This window comes from Acomys russatus, chromosome 7 (assembly GCF_903995435.1).
Source record: "Acomys russatus chromosome 7, mAcoRus1.1, whole genome shotgun sequence".
Lineage (NCBI taxonomy): Eukaryota > Metazoa > Chordata > Mammalia > Rodentia > Muridae > Acomys > Acomys russatus.
In genome coordinates this window covers 40,175,087-40,196,865 of record NC_067143.1, presented here as the reverse complement: position 1 = coordinate 40,196,865, position 21,779 = coordinate 40,175,087, and the positions used below count along the sequence as shown (strand labels likewise).

The 21,779-nt window shown below is 37.6% G+C and overlaps 1 protein-coding gene across 1 annotated transcript in view; it reads left to right on the top strand.

The window, feature by feature from the left end:
• Positions 1-1,994: 1,994 nt before the first annotated feature.
• Tyr (tyrosinase) overlaps positions 1,995-21,779 on the top strand; it is a 54,743-nt gene continuing 34,958 nt past the window's right edge. Inside the window, exons 1-2 of the mRNA XM_051149459.1 lie at positions 1,995-2,878; positions 15,308-15,524. Coding sequence (XP_051005416.1) covers positions 2,060-2,878; positions 15,308-15,524 — 1,036 coding nt within the window. The 5' untranslated portion in view covers positions 1,995-2,059. The remainder of the gene's footprint in view (positions 2,879-15,307; positions 15,525-21,779) is intronic.

The following is a 21,779-nucleotide window of genomic DNA, read 5'->3' as shown; positions in this document are numbered from 1 at the left end:
CTGACTGCTCTTGCAGTGGTCCTGAGTTCAATTCTCAGCAGCCATACCCATTTATAATGTGATCCTATGCCCTCTTCCGGCCTACAGGTGTACATGCAAGTACAGCATTGTATACATAATAATAGTAAATAAATCTTAAAAAGAAAAAAGAAAGAAAAGAAAATGCACTGTAATGAAAAAAAAGAAAAGGAAAATTCTTATTAGTAATTTGTATAGATTCTTATACAGAGAAGTCAGTACTGCTGATAGGATTACCCTATGAGTAACTAGCGGAGACAGTGGGCTACGCTGCAGAGGAATACATAGAACTGTTAATTTAAAAGAATCAACTCTGTCAAAGAAATGAGGACAGCAAACTCTATTTTAGTCAGTCCTCTAAGCGGGCTATACAGATTTTGAAAACAAACTTGAGAAAGCAAATGTAATGTCCTTAGAAATCATGGTTAGGACACATTCTAAGGCATTTTGCTGAGATGCCAGATAGGGGAACAAATGAAAGAAAACGTTGTTAATTAAATTAAACAGGAGAGGCTGAATTCCACCTGCAACTAGGTGAGAAAAAAAAATGACAAAAGGCCACATGTGGCTAAAGTAATACATCAGAAAAGCTCCCCAGGGGAAATGAGTCCTGTGTTAATCTCTCTTTTTTTTTTTTTTGGCTCTAAGAGAAGAAGAAGAAAAAAAAAAAAAAAAAAAAAAAAAGAAACTAAGTCTCCTGAATAAGATCATGTGAGTGCTTCCTTTTCCCAGCAAGAGACAGAATCTCCATGGCAACTTCTCTTTCCCTGCACCCACACATTGCTCCTTCTACCTGCAAAGGCTGCCTTGAATCTCAAGAGAATCCTATGGAAGTGTCAATAGTTTTTAAATACTGAGAGAAACCTTAGGGGAGAATAGAAGCAGAGCTAGCTGACGTTCCAACGTCATCATGAAAGTGATGGTTTTCTCTAGATCTCCTCAATGCCAGGGTTCGGACAAAGCAGCTTCCTCAAGCCTTCGCTTCCTTTCCCTTACAATATGAGTTCAGTGAGCCACTCAGGTTTTAGTGTGAGGCTGAACAGGGAAGAGAAACACAAGGAGACAGGTGGTGCTTGACCATCCTATTTATTTTTCAGTTCATGGAACTGTGTTGTTCAGTGCAAACCACCCAGTAAGCCCATTACTATCCTCCAGAATTTATTGGTGAAACAGTGTGTGTGTGTGTGTGTGTGTGTGTGTGTGAGAGAGAGAGAGAGAGAGAGAGAGAGAGAGAGAGAGAGAGAGAGAGAGAGAAACAGAGACAGAGAGAGACAGAGACAGAGAGACAGAGACAGACAGAGACAGAGAGACAGAGAGACAGAGACAGAGAGACAGAGAAGAGACAGAGAGACAGAAAGAGATGGAGGGAGAGAGAGAAATATAGAGAGGGAGAGGGAGGGAGGGAGAGAAGAGTTTGTGCGTGTGTTGAACTAAAAAGCTTTACACATTGAAGCAGTTCGCCAAGATAAGAAAGAAAGATGTCTCTGAAATACTCTGAATGCATCAGGATAACAAAGAAGAAAGTGTGACGCAACTATTCTATTCTGATTACCTACATAAAATAAATACACTCAGCAGTCATCGTTACAAGCAATGTTCTATGAATTCAGGAGAAAATATTTTTGTAAATTCTATGATTGTTATTTGTCCACTTACGGTCCCAGAAAACAACAGCGTTGTGTTCAGAATCTAGATGTTTCTTGACTTTTTTTAATAGGAAACAATCAATCTATTCTTGATATTACTTCTCATTTGAAAAATCCAATTATTGTTAATTTTATATCAATTAGAATAATAATCCTTTCTTCAAGTTAGGCCTACCTCATTGTTGGCTATGTTTAAACACCAAGGAAAAGTTAAATCATGTGCTTTCCAGAGGATAAGCTTAGAGTAAAGGCTGAGAATATTTGATGTAGGAAGGGGGAGTGGTTATATAGGTCTCAGCCAAGACATGTGATAGTCACTGTAGGGGTTGCTGGAAAAGACGTCTGTGACTCTCATTAACCCATTTAAGCAGAGCTTGTACCATCTAAAGGGGAAAATGTTCCTGGCTGTTTTGTATTGCATTCTGTGGAGTTTCCAGATCTCTGCTGGCCATTTTCCTCGAGCCTGTGCCTCTTCTAAAAACTTGATGGAAAAAGAATGCTGCCCACCATGGATGGGTGATGGGAGTCCCTGCGGCCAGCTTTCAGGCAGAGGTTCTTGTCAAGACATCCTTCTGTCCGATGCACCATCTGGACCTCAATTCCCCTTCAAAGGGGTGGATGACCGTGAGTCCTGGCCCTCTGTGTTTTATAATAGGACCTGCCAGTGCTCTGGCAACTTCATGGGATTCAACTGCGGAAACTGTAAGTTTGGATTTGTGGGACCAAATTGTACAGAGAAGAGACTCTTAATTAGAAGAAACATCTATGATTTGAGTGCCTCAGAAAAGAATAAGTTCTTTTCTTACCTCACTTTAGCAAAGCATACTGTCAGCCCACTCTATGTCATCCCCACAGGCACCTATGGTCAAATGAACAATGGGTCAACACCTATGTTTAATGACATCAACATCTATGACCTCTTTGTCTGGATGCATTACTATGTGTCAAGGGACACACTGCTCGGAGGGTCTGAAATATGGAGGGACATTGATTTTGCCCACGAAGCACCAGGGTTTCTGCCTTGGCACAGACTTTTCTTGCTATTGTGTGAACAAGAAATACAGGAGCTAACCGGGGATGAGAACTTCACTATTCCATACTGGGACTGGAGGGATGCAGAACACTGTGACATTTGCACAGATGAGTACTTGGGAGGTCACCACCCTGAAAACCCTAACCTTCTCAGCCCAGCATCCTTCTTCTCCTCCTGGCAGGTAAGACGCACTACATATGTAAATTGATAAAGGAATGGTGCTTCTGTAGCCACATCTTCATGCAGGTTTCTGTTTATATTTCTGCTGATGTCTCAGTGCAAAAAGGTACCTTACAAACAGATATTGATGCTTCTTGACATTTTTTTGGGGGGGTTGAAATTGCAATTAAGCGGATATCTGTTGTGCTTATTTTTGTAATATATAACAGCTTTATTAGACTGCTAAGCTGCTTTGAACAAAGACTGCTTGCTCCACCACTGTATTGCCAGCATCTACAACGGTATCCGGCATACACAGTAGCTCAGAGTTATTTAGGAATGGATGAGAAGCCAAATTATGTCAGTCCATGATTCCAAATAATGAAATCAATATTAAAGGTAGAATCTAAAAGTATACTACTTTAAAGTATAAATCTGGCCCTAACCCAGATCTATTAATCAGGACCTTCAAGGCATAGTGCTGAGATAACTCACTAAGTATCAATAATGACCTTTATTACATGGTTCTCTGATAAACAATAATTGCACAAAAAAAAATCTTTAGTTGTTTAAATTTTAAAGGATGCCGACTCTCAAATAGCTAAGTAAGGAAGATAGTTAAAGTATGGTGAATGAGTATTTAGAATATGTGAATCTCTATTGAATGTATTTGTATACATTAACTGATTTAATGTGCATTTAATATCAGTATATTGCCATTTTAAAGTCAAAAGATACCACGTCATTTGTCAAAATTGCTTTATGACAGCACTGTTGGTAAATAGCAAAGAAGGCATTTGTAAATAGTGACAATGGCTGTCTGACTAATCTATGTTATTTTCAGGGACAAAACTACCCTTTTGTATGGACCCAGCTCTTTCTAAAGGTTTTCATGAAGATGAAGAAGAAATTCGCCTTCTTCCTACTTTAAAAACGTTAGACAAAGAATTGAGGCATTGCTATTTTGAGATTACATTTTTGTTTTTTCTTATTATCTTTCTTCATTCTGTATTAGAGGCAAAAGATAAAGAAATATATGTTAAATTATTTTTCCTTTATATAGACACATGTGAGAAAAATGTTTATCTGTCACATCTTCTGAAATTTCCCACTACAATTATTCTGCCTACCAACTCAGATGGGATGAGAACCCTGCGTAGGCTGTCCACACCTGCCATTTTGAAATACAAATGCCCTTTATCCCTGATGCACACATGCCTCCAAAATGGAGCCTCTTATTAAAGCATCATTGCAAAATACAGCTGACAATTACTGGTGTCAATGGTGCTAAGAGTTTACTGAACCTAGTGAATACTATATATGGAGGTACTGTGATGGAAAGCAACATTGTTGTCTATTTTCACTTCTTCTACCTTAACTTATGAACTGCAACACCCTCATCTGGCTCTCTACTCCTCTGGCTATCTCTTCACGTTCTGTCAGACTTAGCTGTGGGATTCTCTCAGCTATAGCACTTCGATTCACTTTGCTTAATGTATAGAGGCTGAAGGATCATCCAAATTATCAAGAGTTGCAATACATCCACTGAGCTCAGAAGGAAGATATACGTTAATATTTAGTTAGGCAAGGTGTCTACTAGTGATGGTACCCAGCTTTAATGTTTCTAACCATGTTTTGAATACTGAATTCAAACTTTTCCACTTTATCCACTTATACTTATTGTCACCTATATAAGTATTAAAAATTTTTTTTAAACCACAACAGACTTCTCTGCCCTGGTGAGTAAGTCCAGAACTGTAGATGCTACGTTACCGCCTCCAGACTTGTATTACACTTATTGGGCTGTGCAGAAAAGGGGCTTTTTATGTAAATTTGGCAAAGGTGGGGTAGGGGAGAAATCACTGAAGAAAAGCAAGCAAAATTTTAAAAAAAGAATTAACAAAATGAAACAAACTTCACAAGCAAATAACTTTATATTTTGAATTACTGATATATTTTTAAGTTTAATTTTTACATGTACATATATATGATTACACATATATACAATAACTTATATACAGCAAGAAGGACCACAAAACAATTAGGAATTATATAAATGTAACATTCATAGTATTTTGTCTATTTGTATTTGGCAAACTTGAAGAAAACATTTTTACTTTCTTGTGAGTTCATAATTCTGAAAGTAAATCAATATCTATCATATCTTATCTCTATCATCTAAAAACCTCTATTTAGACCTAAAAACAAATTAACCCCTAAACATCTAAGCTTAATTATAAAACCAAATTACTTGGTCTTCGACCCTCCCAATCATATTTGGGCCCTTACAAAGATATTATGCATCCCAAAGCAGCAGGAAGAAGCCTTAAAGAGAGGCTGATGCCCCATCTCCCTTAAGTGGGCTTGGGTAGGGTTGTTCTCTTGGGCTATGGATGTTTATATGCATTGACAGTAGGTTATAAATTATTATTGGACTTATTCAGAAAGAAAACGAGATTGGACTCAGGGATTTCTCTCCTTTCCTTTATCTTTCTTTCTTAGGCATGGAGATAGGGGTTGAAAAGAAAGAAGGAAGAATATAGAAATATATTGGGATGACAGGACAAAACACAGATTATTGAATCTACTTCTCAACCTAAGGCCTTAACTGTTACTCACAAACAAGGTTATTTTTAATTCATCGGTAAACAACCTTATTTTAAAATAAGATTAAATGAGTAAATGTTTGCTCTACCTACCTAATCTCTGCACTGTGCAGGAATAAACAGCTGGGACGTGACAGGTCACCTAATTCTTGTCTGTTTTCTCTACTCACACAATCGTTCTTGTTACCGTTCTTACACCCATCAGAATGGCTAAGATCAAAAATTCAAGCGACACCACATGCTGGCGAGGATGTGGGGAGAGAGGAACACTCCTTCATTGCTGGTGGGAATGCAAACTAGTACAGCCACTTTGGAAATCTATCTGGTGCTATCTCAGAAAAATGGGAATAGGGCTTCCTCAAGACCCAGCTATTCCACTCCTTGGAATATACCCAGAAGATGCTCCAGCACACAACAAGAAAATTTGCTCAACCATGTTCATAGCAGCCTTATTCATAATAGCCAGAACATGGAAACAGCCTAAGTGTCCCTCAGTAGAAGAGTGGATAAAGAAACTGTGGTACATATACACTATGGAATACTACTCAGCTATTAAAAACAAGGAATTCCCGAAATTTGTGGATAAATGGATTGAGCTAGAAATGATCATAATGAGTGAGTTAACCCAGAAGCAGAAAGAATCAAATGGTATATACTCACTTATATCTGCATACTAGCCCAAGGGGCATGTCCCACGAAAGCCTTCACTTACCAGGAAACTGGGACAGAGGGGAAGGCATCCTATTGGGACTCTAAATGAGAGACGCATGGGAGAACAGCAAAATAAAAGGATCCAGAGGGTCCTAGAAATCTACAAGTAGAACAATATGATAGGCAGATTTGGGCCCAGGGGTCCCGCTCAAACTAAGGCACCAGCCAAGGACAATACAGGAGGTAAACTTTAAACCCCTTCCCAGATCTAGCCAATGGTCAGAATATTCTCCACAGTTGAGTGGAGAGTGTGATACGACTTTCTCACATACTCTGGTGCCTCACATTTGACCATGTCCCCTGGAGGGGGAGACCTGGTGGCACTCAGAGGAAGGACAGCAAGTAGCCAAGAAGAGACTTGATACCCTATGAGAATATATAGGGGGACGTAATCCCCCTCAGGAACAGTCATAGGGGAGGGGAATAATGGGAAAATGGGGGGGGGGAGGAATGGGAGGATACAAGGGATGGGATAAACATTGAGATGTAACAAGAATAAATTAATAAAAAAAATAAAAATAAAAATAAAAAAAAAAAAAAAAAAAAATAAAATAAAAAAAAAAAAAAAAAAAAAAAAATGAAGATTTCCCTCTCCTCAATGCTTCCCATTAGGCGAGAGTTAGAGAGCAGGAGAGGAGGGATATAGTTAAAACATTCTATATGCTTACATGTGTGTGTGTCCTTGGGAAACCTCTGTTTAGTGAAGATGTGCCGGAGAAAAAGAAGCCATATCATTTTAAAAGAAAACTGACAAATGGCTTACTGAAATGGAAGCAATGCAAACTAGGATTGTTTCTGCCTTGAAAGATGGCTCATCTTTCAGAATTACTGGTTATTCTTTCAGATACCTTCAGTTCAATTCCCTGCACTAATATAACCCCTTACAATCATCTGCAAGCCCATTTCCTGTGTATATGACGTCCTTTTCTGATCTCCCTGGGCACTAGGAACACATGGTGTACAGACACCCATGCAGACAAGCCAACCATAGACATAAAATAATACATTAACGAGTAAACTAATAACAAATTTTCACATTGCTTTAATTCATTCACTGTCAGTCAGAAAATCATTGACAGTTTTTATGATTGCTTTGCAGTTACTTGAGCATCAATCATCCAATGTCTTGCTGGAAACACAGAATCAACAGGTCTATTGTAAAGTGCCAACGTCTGTACTTTTTGTTTATTTGAGGAAGTCCCATAGGGTAGCCGTAGGCTGACCTACAACTTACCCTACAGCTGAGGCTGGTCTCTAAACCACAGCAAACCTCCTGCCCTCTGCCCCCCAACGGAGGCTCTTAATGTGGTTCTAAGGTGCAGAAAGCACTGAGATTCACAGATTTAATTAATATGGAGATTGTTTAGTTATCTCTTTACTTTCCTATACGAAAGCAGGGTTTCCGTAATGAACACACTGTTAATTTGAATGCTTCTGTCTAAATTAAACATTCAAATTAAAAACCAGACTGTTTTGTGTTAGATGGGATCAAATAGCTTCCAAGTTAAAATGAGCTCATTAATACTTTCCAAGTTAGGTAGGCTGTAGCCCATCTCATACAGGTATCTTTTTATTTGACAAAAGAGAACATTACAGCTTTGATAGCATTTGCCCATTCCAAACTGAGAGATTTTTTTGTGGTATCTCAGGGATTGCTCACATTTCATAAAGCATCAGTCTGAAACAGGAGGAGGATTTGTCTACAGTAATCAGTTGAAGACAGAACCCAAGTTACTGTGTCTCCATCACTATTTAAGTAAACTGTCTTGACTTGCACTTAAAATAGGTCTAATAAACTAATTTATGGATGTATAACTTGACCGGTAGTTACTTTTACTCTCTTTTGTACTCTTCAGTTGACCCAGGTTTGATTCCCACCACCCACATAATGGCTTACAATCATTTGTAACGCCAGTCCCAGGAGATTTGATATCTTCTGGTCAATATGGGCACCAGGAACACACATGGTCCATGGAGTTGCATTAAGCAGAACACCCATACACATTAAAAACAAAAACCAAAACAAACACACTGTCATATTTTCCAAGATAGAAACTATAAGTAAATTTGTAACCATACACAGAGAGACCATGATACATACGCAGAATGGGCTTCATAATTACATGCTAAATTAAACAAAAATGAAAATCTGAGAAATTTAAATCTTATCCTACATGGATTTCTGAGGACTCAGCCCATATGTTACAGCACTGGATCCTCAGTGCAGAAGACAAAATGCCAACAGATAACACTTGCTTAACATCTAAAAGAAGGCATTTTGTGCAGTGACCGCTGGTCTCCAGGGGGTGAGAGTGGGAGAGGGAAGAGAATGCTAATGTGTACATAAAAATAATGTAAATATGTGGTATAGTCATAATATATCTAAGCATTATTTGAGTTGATAATTACTTGGCAAGCTTTTAAAAATAGATATCATCATGTAATTCATGTTAATTGTTTTAGGAAGACTTAATATGCAATCAGCCTTTTTCTAGCTTGTTATTTATCCATTTGTTTGATTATTATCAAAAATATTTTTCAAGCAGAGTCATTATAATAGCTCATAATGTTTTTAAAGGAAGATACTGGATGACATTTAAGTACAATTCATGTGTTCAACACTACTGCATACAATGTTATGCAATCAATAGAGAAACCAACCTAAGAAGAAGAGGTGTGTCAAAGAGAGCTGTCATGATGGATCACAGTGGAGAGGAAAATGCTTCTTGATGATAGATGTGAGTGAACTGCAGCCAGGAAATTCACTCATCAGGTGGAAAGCATATCACATGGAAGCCGCAGGGGGAAGAAAAAACAAAGTCACATTCAGCAGAAAGTCATGGGTTTAGGTAACCATGACAACTACTCTGTGAAATAACAGCTTCTCTTTTTTTCTTTATGAAAAAGATTTTGTGGAATGTCATATGCTTTAGTGGGTTTTTTTTTTTTCAGGAAAAACTCAAATACCATAATAAAATCTTTGCTCCTGAAGGCTTTTAAGAGTTGATGGTTTATTGCTACTTCTTAAATTTAATAGAACACTATCATGTTTCACCTACAATACTAATGCATCTGTTTCTTCTGCCTCCCTTTCTTTGTTTCTTTGCACTTGCCTATTTCGCTATGCTCCTCCAAGTATATGCTACAAATCATTTGTGGTTAGAAAAAGAAAGAAACAAATTATGACCAGAAACCCTGGGCTTAGTCCAATTTTTGTCAGTTTCCAAACAAGCCATTTAGAATTAATGACCTTTATATTTTTTAACAAAAAATTGTTGTTATTATATATGATTGTTTTCTATGCTAATGAGAGAACAGAACCTAGGAGAAAACAATGTGCCATCCTGTAAAAACCACTATCCTTTGGCTCACATAAACATGAGCTAGTGTTACTTCTCTGATGTACAATCAAGAAGATACCTAAATATTTAAGAGATATTTTTGTTTCTAAGAGATACAATGGCTCAATATAGCATTACTATAAAACTATTTAAAGAAATCAGTTCATGTAAAATTATTTGTTTAGTCTTTGTTTATCTTGTCACATTGTTTTGAGTTGACGTATGAGAAGTACTTTAAAGAAATGTTTGAAATGATACATTTTAGGATCAGTTATTATAATAAGGAATATTAAATACTCATATACTTAGAGATAAAAATTAACTGCATATCTGAGTAATGATTTTATATTCAATATCAGTTATAAATTTTGGCATTACTGGGGGTGAGACAATCTGAGGGTGGGACCAAGGGCCTGATACATGCTAGCAAAGTATCATAGTACACAGCTACATCTCAGCCATAATTATTAATCCTTTATATCTGTCACTGTATAGCTTGCTGTAAGTATGTTAAACTATTTGATCCTGAGTAAAGAGTCAATATGCTCTCCATTTAGAGATAGACAGTCTTGATAGATAGTCTGCATAATTTGCCTAAGGCCAGGGGGTTAATCAAATCTATACTAGATACTATCTCTCTGACTATAATATCTAGGGCCATAGCCACAATGGCAACAATCTCTCTATCAAACAAAAAGACAAAAATTTGGAGCTACCTTTAAAAAATATTATTTCTACAACCACAGTGTCTTTTCTCTGCATTATTAACACTTAGTCACATGGGAGTTAACATTTCAGCAAAAATAGTTTCATCCAACCTCTCTAATGTAACTGAGTCTGCTGTAAGTGTTGTTTCTGCAAAAAGAGTAGTTTTTAAGTACCCTGAGGATTAATAATCAAATAGGTATGAAATGACTTTCTCCATGCCCCTGCACGATGTCTATTGACATTGCAAAGACATCCAACCTGCTACATTCAGAGTAGAAGCTGCACTAGTTTTATGAAACTGTTCACAAGTCATTCATATGGAAAAATAACTGAGGTATGGAAAACTTAAGACTCAGAAATGCTGTATTTATGCATTTTCAAATATCTTCATATGTAAGAAATAGATATTTTAAGGAAGAAATCAAAGTCTGAATAGTAAATTCATTCATGGTTCATATATACTTTACATACATAGCTTGAAGATAATCTTATACACTTTTTGGACATTTTTCCCTGTTTTTGTCCCATGTAGTAAAATGCAGATTTTCATTTACAGAAATCAAGGCAATTTAAAGTTTCAACATTCCGGATTGGAGTTTGGATTGGGATTCTGAAGCTGCATAAGGACCATGATTGGAATGTATTTCTAGGACTCTTCCCATTCTTAGACCCTTTTGAGTCAGCCACGTAACAATTATTTTTACTAAGTTTTCCCTTGATCTTGAAGAATCTGTAGGGTCTTTGACCCCACCAGGTGAACATATCTGTGCCTAACCATGGGCAGAAACATGGGGTATAGAGAAGCGTGAGCAGCAGTGTGCAGAGCAGAGGAGTCAGTGGAGCCTCAGCAAGGACCTCTTGGGAGGAAAGCATGTGGCCAACACTGGCCAGGTTAATAACATGCTTTGGAGGGAAACTTTAAACTAATGTTTGACTTGTAGGTTTCCAGGACCCTGTGGGTCCTACTATTTCCCTATTCTTCCATGCTACTCTTGCCTAAAGTCTCAATAGGATGTCTTCTCCTCTGACCCACTTTCTTGGAAAGTAAAGTTTTTCATGGTATGTATCCCTTGGACTAGTGTTTTGATATAAGTGAGTATATACCGTTTGTCTCTTTTTGTCTCCTCAAACTAAGGCACCAGCCAAGGAGAATATAGGCATTAAACTTCGAACCTTTACCAAGACCTAGCCAATGAACATGATATTCTCCACCGTTGAGTGGAGAGTGAGATCTGACTCTCACATGAACCCTGGTGCCCCTTCTCTGACCATGTCCCCTGGATGGGGAGGCCTGGCGGCACTCAGAGGAAGGATAGCAAGTTACCAAGAAGAGACTCGATATTCTAAGAGCATATATAGGGGGAGGAGGTCTCCCTCAATCACGGACGTAGGGGAGGGGAGAGGGGGGGAAGTGGGAGGGAGGGAAGAATGGGAGGAAACAGGGGAAGGGCTAACAATTGAGATGTAATATGAATAAATTAATTTTAAAAATGTAAAAAAAAAAATGTCTCACAGAGTCAATGTGAAGAAAAAGAACCGGATGGCAGCATACAAAATAAAACCCACTGTTTTCTGGCTTTAATTGCAGGCTGGTTGGTATGAAAGTATAAAGAAAATAATTTTTGTTATTATTGTAATATTTTTGTGACTTATGAAAACTATGTTGGAATTTTAAAACATAAGCACATGTATATGTTTAGAATATGAGCATTTTCATGACTGTGATTGGTGGGTAAGTCATGAAACTCGTCCATACATGCAACCAAAGAGTACAAAGAGAAAGATAAAAAGAGTGTATAAACCTGAATTCTACATCAAGCCCAGGATCATCACTGTGTTGGTGAGTTCTTATCAGTTTTACACACTTAGACATGCTTGGGAAAAAGGATCTCTCAATTGAATAATATCTTGTAAAGATAGGCATGCTGGCTTCCTAATAGGGAACTTTAATTGCTGACTGATGGAATGGCCAGTCCACTTTGGGTAGCCCCATCTTTGGGCAAGTAAGGCCTGGGTTGTGTAAGAGGGTAACTGAGTAAATCAGAACAAGTCAAGGGAAGCAAGCCATTAGGTAGCATTGCTCTGGTGTCTCTGCTTCATTCCCTGCCTTGAGGTTTCTGTTTCAGTCTTTCCCTATGAAAAATTTTAGCATCCTGTAATTCAAGTAAAACCTTTTCTCCCTAAGTTGGCTTTGGTTAGTCCTGGATCACAGCAACAAAAAGCAAACTAGCACAATAAACATACATCCATTGTAGTGTGCAATGCTCAGAAATTAACCTAACCTTTTAAGGTGAATCACTTTGTAATTTTTTTTCCTTTAAATTCTGGAGTAGATACGTGTGAATTTGAGTTTCACAGTGAAGCCCTGGGAACCAGAAACATACCACAGGAGTTTACCTCGACCCTCTGCTCAATGCAATTTTATTCTTGTGTTATGCTATTTTGAGAAAACATCATTACCTTTCTGGAGTGTTAGATGTCACTCCCAATATATTGGTACCAGCCTCATCTAGTCTCCAGTTTTCGGGAGCTACTTGTAGGAACATCAACAGTGACCCACCATTGTCATTCTTGGGAAGGGTGAATCTATCTGGACATGTTGGTATAAGGTGAAGCAGGCGAGCTTCAGGGTGACTGATAGCAAAATGGGCAGAAAACTAATTACCACAGGCACTTCTCAGCAGCATCACTCTATGAATTAATGTGTGCTCTTCAAATTTATTTGTTGAAGTTGGAATTCCCAATGTAACTAACTACATTTTTAGAGAGGACTTTGAAAGTAATCCAAATTAAATGGAGAACTTAGACCACCAATTTAGGCATTTATTGTTATTGCATCTGGCATTTACTAGCATAAATTGTGCTCAGAATGTACCCAACTATTTTGAGCTATCAATAGTTGTAATTCATAAAATGGAATAATATTTCATTTTTGTGGTTTTGGATAGCTTGTCACTACTGACTCTGCCTCCCAAATGTACTCCAAACCATCCATTAGTCAAGTCTTCCCTCACTCTTCTTCCTTTTTCCCCCTCCAAGTACAATAATTAATTTTATAAGGACTCCTCTGCTCAAATAAAGAAGTTTCATTTCACACTGTTGGATCCTGACTGCCAAAACCAAATGCAAACTAGATGAAGAACTGGGAATCTGCTGTTCATTTCAACATAGAAGTGCTGTAAAACATTGGCCGTCGAACTCTTTCGCATGAGTTATAAATGCTTTGAGAGGGACAGAGGCAATGCTCTGTGGGGCCAGAAGACTACACCACCAGGGAAGTCTGGAAGTAGAGAGATGTGAAGTGTGTCCACAGCTCAGTCTTGAAATTGGTAGAAGGAACGATCCTCCCTGTTCTGAGCCTGCACGCCCTGGCACATGTAGCGACCACTTACCTCCCCAATTCTCAAGACGATCACGTAGCCTGGCACCTGGAATTCCTCTTCATGCAAATAGAGAATCTCCAGCATCCATCCCCAACCAATGATACGTGCCCACCCTGGAATCCATTCCCATTCCCCGAAGGTTCATATATACCCCTTATTCACTCCAAATAAATGGGCACAAATTGTTTCACTTAGTATCATCTAAGAGTCGCTGTGTCTAAGCTAAAAGACTATAGTACTTGAAGAGCTGCTTCAGAGAGGGCTTTCTCTCTCTGGGCATTCACCGCTGGACCTGGACCCTCGGACCCACCCATGTGGCTGAGCTTCATATCTTTCCCTTTTGTCTGGACGCTAAGAACTATAACACTGAAAATTTCAAGAAAGGACTTCTTCCTCCCCTCCGAACTGGAGAGACGTAACACTGAGAACCTTGGAGAAGGACTTCTGTCAGCATTACCCTCCAGATTGGGATCCTGCAGACCCCAGCTGTTCTGGCCTCTGCTTCATGCTTTCCAGCCTGGTGTGCTGCAGCAACTGGACACTACCTTCTCCCGCCTCTCCCCCAATGAGGAAGCACGACAAGAAACCACATGGCTCAGTGGTTAAAATATTTGCAGCGCAAGCATAAAAACTGGAGATCAGATAATCAGCACCTCTTAATCCCTGAGTGGGGCTAGTAGCTTCCTGTTAGTATCCTAGTGCTTGCAAACCAGAGCAAGCTTCCTAGCCAAATTAGTCAAGTCAATGAGTACTGTTCCAGTACACCATGTATACCATGCTGAGTGACTGAGAAAGACACACACCATCAACCTCTACCTTCCACGGTCATATACAAACATGTATATGTGCAAGTACACCTAAAAACACACATTGTAGCAACACTCATGCAAACATACACTTATGTCAATGTTACATACATATATGCACACACCATTAAGAGTAAATAAATAACTGGACAAAGTAAAGCAAAGTTGGAGCTGAGAAACATCGTGATAGAAATGTCTATTACCTTCAAAGTGTCACTTGCCTTCTTTGAGTCTAAGTTTACTTATTAATGTGGGAAAGTATTGCCACATGATTTAAATGAAACGCTTCAGGTAGCATGGCTCCTAAAAACATTTCCTATAAAAATGTGAAGGATTGTTAGTTTTGAAAAAAAAAAATGACCTGCCAGAAAGTTGCATAGGAATCATGAAAACTGCTATGCGATTAAAAGTCTATATGAGGAACACTATGCAGTATATCACCCTAGCCATTAAAAATGGGTCTGTTATCACAAACTCAAAAATCATGGAGTAGGATTATCACCGATTCTTGGCATTCCTGGTTATTGTTAATAAATATTTGTTTGATGTTTACTATTGTTCAAGAGATACACTATAGACTTTATATGGAGCAGTAGCTGCCTTATTGTCATAACCTGAGATTTAGTATCTCACATGGTGGTTAATGTATAGTAGAGGTTTCACAAATTGATTTTAATCTCAAATATTTATATAAAGTACTCATTTTTATCACAATTTGATGATAAGGCTCTGTAAGCCTAAGTCCATCCTTTATCCGCCAAACTCCACTGCATCCTTTGACAATTTGCATCATCTAATCACCAGAGAGCTGAATGAAGATAATGAAGAGTAATTTCAACATCCCCACCTCCTCTTGTCTCAGGGGTAACTCATTGAACATAAATTTCTTTTCACAGATCATTTGTAGCAGATCAGAAGAATATAATAGCCGTCAGGTTTTATGTGATGGGACACCTGAGGGACCACTATTGCGCAATCCTGGAAACCATGACAAAGCCAAAACCCCCAGGCTCCCGTCTTCAGCAGATGTAGAATTTTGTCTGAGTATGACCCAGTATGAAGCTGGACCAATGGATAGAACTGCCAACTTCAGCTTTAGAAACACATTGGAAGGTAATTTTGATTTTTTTTAATCCTTGTTTATAATTTATTTTCAGAAATTTGGGGCTCAGAGATATTCACAAGTTGAAACTTTGTGAGTTGTGTAATGCTATGCTTTGCATATACCCATACAGGAAACATAACTAGCTCATAGCATCACATAATACCACAACAGTTTAGTAATATGAAAATAAGTTGTGCACTGTACCCACAATGGAAAAAGTGGGGATAACTAAGAGTTTTCTACAAAAGAAACAGCTCTCTGAAATGATTAAAAAAAAAAAAAAACTTTAAATGCCATATTCTGTATGTCTCAGAGGTTTTTGAAGACTTTGTATATGGATTTTACCTTACATATCTATGCAATTGTATCTATCTGTTACATCTAGGATGTATATTCTTGTGATAAAGAAAACACTAGTAATTGATATGAACATGATCTGATCAAATAACAATTAACTTGTATTACTTAATTATTCTAATAGCCTGCGATAGCCCTTTGAAAGTATTGGAAGCAAACTTTGTATTATAACTGAGTTGTTTTGGTTCAATACCACATATTAGAGTAGAAATTATATATAATGTGTATTAAGAATGAGACAGGTTAACTCCTGGCAATACCCAGTCTACCTCAAAGAAGATGATGAGCATCAAAAGAAAATCAGGTATGTGACTTACAGGTAGATGGGTTCCAGAAGAGCAGGGAAATCTAAGCCATAGGTATTTAATGTCATCTGATTCTAGTCTTAGCATTTTCATTGTTCAAAAGTAGATTATTTATATATTACAAACTATTTACCCAGTGGGAAAAGATGTTAAGATGTACAAAAGGAAAGCAATAAATGGCTACTGATGGGTTAAAAATAGCACAAGATAGTTTGATTCTGAGTTTGCAACATTCCAACCTGTCCTGTCATTAAGCTCTTATTGTCCCATATTCTTTCCAGGAATTCTCATCCACAGGTCTAACAATGACTGGTGTGAAAGTGTTTCAACAAATCTGTATTAGTATAAAGCAGAATAATTCTATTTCTGATGCTTTTTTAACATGGGATTATAGATACAGAACTATGGAAATACAGCATTTTCTCAGGATCTAAATGGGCTTCTTTCTCTTTAATTTAAACTATCCTAGATACTAGGTTTGAGGCAATTATGTTTTCCTAATGTAATAAAGACACAATACATGCCAATATAAATCTGTATCATTATGTCCCAACATTTGCACTTTATCAGAGATGGTTTTTCACATCCTTTTCTATTCCTTAATTCAACTTATGCTCCATTCAACACCTGTTTGTTCATGTGCAATCAGAATGAACTCTTTTTCATATGCCCATATCATTCAATTTATTCAGCATTGGGGAAACAAATCTATCAACAAACACATTTTAGAAGGCAACAAAAATTAAAGAACTCAAGCCATAGATGCCATATATAAGCAAACATTGGAGCTATCCCCTAATAAAGCACAAAGAAATTACTACCAGGTACAACTTTCCAAAAGTTCATTGAAATCTACTATATAGAAAATCTTTGTTTCTTCCATAGAGAGAGTTTTTTAAACTTTTTTCTTTATTTTTAGTGTATTGCAGCCTAACTTTTATTGTTCTACTTATGGAGTGAGTTTATTATCTCTTCAGAAAGGTCAGGAAAAAGAAAGAAAAAAAGGAAGGAAGGAAGTTAGGAAGAAGAAGAAAATGGCAAGAGCATGAGAGAGAGACCTACTGACAGTTCAGACGTTTATTTGGGGGGAAAACTACTGAAGGGATTCTCTCCAAATCATAACCCACTGTCCAAGTACAGGTTGTAATAGTCATAGGACAGAAAGAGAAGACTGAGGTTAAAATGTTTACTTTTTTGAACCAAACTTCGACATTACTAGGGATAACCACTGAGTAGTCAATCAAAGAATACTAAGTGATTGAGAAACATCCTGAATGGCTATTGCCTGAGTCTATGATGTAGGGAAGAAAAGAAGTCATAGAAACAACTCACACCAGTTTTTCTGCTAGGGAAATTGTCACAGTTCAACCATAACAAGAAGTTGTACAAAATGGTGCAGCCCAGGCTAACATTTTTCCTTTTCTTCTTTCATTCTGAGCCGTAATCCTAAAGCCTCATACCCGTATATAACTTAAGAAAGAAAGAAATGACGTTAAGATATAATTACATTTATTCTTTTACAGCAATAAAATGATGCTTTAAAAAAACATTTGATATGTGCAAAACACCCTGGCAAACACTTTATATGATGTCTCAAACTTTATAAAAGTCTTCTGTAGATGCTGTTATTATGCTCAGCTGAAAGGGGGATGGCGGGTTCAGAAATGTTAAGGCTATCCTTGGTCAGCGACTAAGCGGAAGTCCCAAATGTGCACCTACTTTGTTTAAGGACATTGTTTTAGTTGCATTCTGATGACCCATATAGTTCTTGAGTTGCCTGAGGTCTACAGTATTGTGATAAATACAATATCAGCAGATACAGTTGTTTGGAGGGAACCGCTGAACAGGTTCTTGTATCCCTAAAGAGAGATTTGGAGATAGAGACATGGTAGGAAGCACAGAGAAAAAGAAGTGGCCCAAAGCAGAGCAAAGGCTTGGAAGCTCAACAGCAAAGCTACACAATGATCACATTTCATGGGTTTTCTGGCTTACTTGCATAGCAGTGGCCTTTTTTTTTTTTCAGCATGTTTTATCTGTTCCACTTTGCTCCTGGGCTCTGGTTCCCATCTTTGCTCTTGGTTAAGAGACTTTCTCCCATGATAATTGGGTGGCTTTTGTGAAAGAACTTCCAGACCTCACTGTCTCTCTTATATGCAGTGGAAATGTATGCTGTCACAAAGAAAATTGAAATCCTTACATTTACAGAAAAATGGATGAAACTGGAAATCATTAAACAGAATAAGTCAGACTCATAAAACAATGATAACATTGTTTATCATACATAAAATTTAGATTTAAAATCACATTTGTGTATGTTTATGAGTATGTATATTTATAGTTGTAGATGTACATGTGTAATTCATGAGGCTGAAAAAGAGGAACATAATGGAAATGACAAGATATGAATGGTAAGGAATAAATAGAGCACATTTACTAAGGAGACAGATGCTGGGGTTAACTAGAGGAAATAAAGGAAGTAGCATTAAAAGCACAAAGAAGATGCAGAGCAAAGAACACAATATTTATGTAACATATGTATGAAGAGATAAACATGAAACCATTACCTTCTATGCTTACTTAAAGTTTTGATTAAAAAAAATAAGTGGACAGTATCAGTTTAGTTTTTTTCCAATTTAACAAGGCAATTCCTGGTGGCTGCATAGTCTGCAGGCAGTAACAGAAGTGCAGTGTTGTACGTATTGCCTGAAAGGACTGTATGACCCCCTGGCATTTGCCAGGGTTTACACAAGTTTTCCAAATGCAAACATAGGAGATTTGCAAGACAGACTATACTGTGAAGAATATTTGAGTACTTCAGGGCTTTTTTGTTTGTTTGTTTGTTTGTTTGTTTGTTTGTTGTTTTTGTTTTGGCAAAATTTCAACCATCAATGATATCATCACCACCACCATCACCATCACCATCATCATCGATGTTGTTGTTGATTGGGCATGGAGTAGGCACTGAAATGAAGCAAAGGGATTTCATTCATTTAAAACCTAAAGTGAAAGAAAAATGATGTCGTTGTAAGTATCATAGATACTCACAACTGGTCAAAGTGCAGAGAATAAATGACTGTGAGATGCCCATGCCAATTGGTACATCTACAGTGAAATCTCCACAATGAAGAGCCCTCATGACTTGTCAATGTGGAAAGGGCGAAAGTTTACAAGGCCGTATGCATAGATGAAGAGCCATAGGAAGCAATGGCTGCCAACAGAAGGGGAATCAGTTTTTTCCAGATCACTAATTGGCTATCCAGTCCTAAGTTGTCATCCCAAAACACATATTCATTTGAGCAACACTAATTGGACTCATGATAGTGTGTGTGTGTGTGTGTGTGTGTGTGTGTGTGTGTGTGTGTGTGTGTTTAAAACAACAATTATAGAACAGGTCATGTATTCAAGAGTAAATTAGGGGACAGGGTAGTTGGGAAAAAGAGAAGGGTGGAAAATATGTACATAAAGTACTCATCTATGAAATTCTCCAAAAATTAAATTAAAATTTAAGTTAAAAGTGCTTCTTATTAATTACTTTACTTGAGAGAGTTAGTTCAGAGTGCTCAGGGTTTAAAGCAGTAAACAGCAGCAGCAGCAGCAGGAGGTGGCTCCAGAGACTGCTCTACCTGCTGATCTCAAACACAGGACTACCAGGTTCCAATGCTCTTCTTGGTAGATGAAATTAGCTTCCAGCAACTCAAGCGGGGCAAATTCACTTCACTGCTTGAGTTGAGCCTTTTGTAGATTGAGTTCTCAACATCTTGTTAACATCTGGCCCTCCTGAGCTCTGGAACGGCCCTCTCGTGATATAGCAAGTTAAATCGTGATCCCTGACTTGTGTTACTGTTCTAAGGTATCAACAAAGTTCAGTTTTAAGCATAAGATTCCCTCTCAGAATTACGCCTGACCACTGTTCTCTGAGTCATATAGAGGTACAAATGAGATTCCTATCTGTAATTGACTTGTCCGCCAAAAGAATCATCATGCACTTAAGTTGAATCTCCTATACTGTATTCAAGGCTTTTGAAGTTCCTGCGCTTTTCCCGAGGTTTAGATGGACTATCTTTTTTCACCAGGGTAACCTGGTATACTTTTTGAATAGGGTTTCTGTTTCCTCTCTTCTTTTGACTAGAGAGCTGCGTGGATGAGCCATGTTTCATCTAGCTTTTTTTTTTTTTTTTTCTGGTATATTACCCACCGTATTCCCAGCAGTATCAATTTCTAAAGAAAAACTTTCTTTCTTTTTTTTTTTTCCTCCTTCAAATATAACATGCTGCTTTTATACTGACTCTTCTTGTTTGGATCATGAGACATGGCTTTAAGACTACCCACATACCTCAAAAGTTAACGTATTAGACAAAAATACATACCTGTATTAGTTTATTCAAAAAAGAATCTTAGAGAATGAATTACATTCAAGAGATTTTCAATAAAAACTAAGAATAAGTATTGAATATAACACAGATGTTATAGCAACACAGATAGTTTATAGCAACTAGTTTATCATGAAATAATCATCCCCAAAGGGAGGGGTAAAGTCCTTTAAATAGTGCTGCTATTGCTTAGTAAAGAATCTTAATCAAGGTTCATTGTCAGAGGTTGCCCTATGACAAAAACCTGGAAAAGTACATCCAGATAAGAACTCATCACGAGAGGGCCTTCCCTATGCTTAAGTACATTTTGTAAAGAGGGCTTCAGCTTTTTGTGCCAATAAGCATGGTAACTATTAAGGAAAACTTAACTTGAGCAGAAAAGTTATTGCCAATTTTAATTGTTATCACAAATAATAGCTTTACATAGACAAGAGAAATAATAGATCCGAGCTTTGATTCCTGACATATATTTGACTCAAATCCCAACTCTGCCACAGCTAGGAGATCTAGAACAAAGCACTTAGCATGTTTGACTTTCATTTTATCACCTGAAACCTAATTAATCAATAACTTCTTTTCAGACCTACCATGTGAATTCAGCTCCATAAAAAGCATAAAGAAAAACACTATAGTACAAACCATATATACAAGGATAAAGTATAATAAATAGCAGTATTTTTTATTGTAGTGTGGTTTAAAAAGGATAGAAATTGTTAAATGGGAGAAGAAATGTGATGTTAGGTGTACTTCTTCAAAAAGTATGAATTATATTTAAAGATAAAGGTCTAGCATTGCCATTTTAGAAATATAGAACACATGATACGTCACAATGATTCCCTAGTTTCAGTCTTCATTTGCACAGTTAGCTTGGAACTTAATCTGCTCAAGTCACAGTGAGAGAAAGTTTAATGCTGTGTGGGAGCTGAATTACTCCTGCTGAGAGAGCCAATTGGTATTCAGAACTTTGTAGATCGATCCCATTTTGTTGGTTGAGACTGGAATTGTCCAGGATCAGGATGAGCACCAAATTCATAATTTTCAGATGCCACCAAAAGATAAAAATACAGATCACTGTGTTAGTTACTTTTCTATTGCTGTGAAGACAGCATTACCGAGACAACTTAGAGAAGAAAGAGTTTACTGGGGCTTTATGGTTTAAAGAGAGCAGGTCCATGCCCATCATAGCAGGGAGCATGACAGCAGGCAGGTACACATGGCACTAGAAACAGTG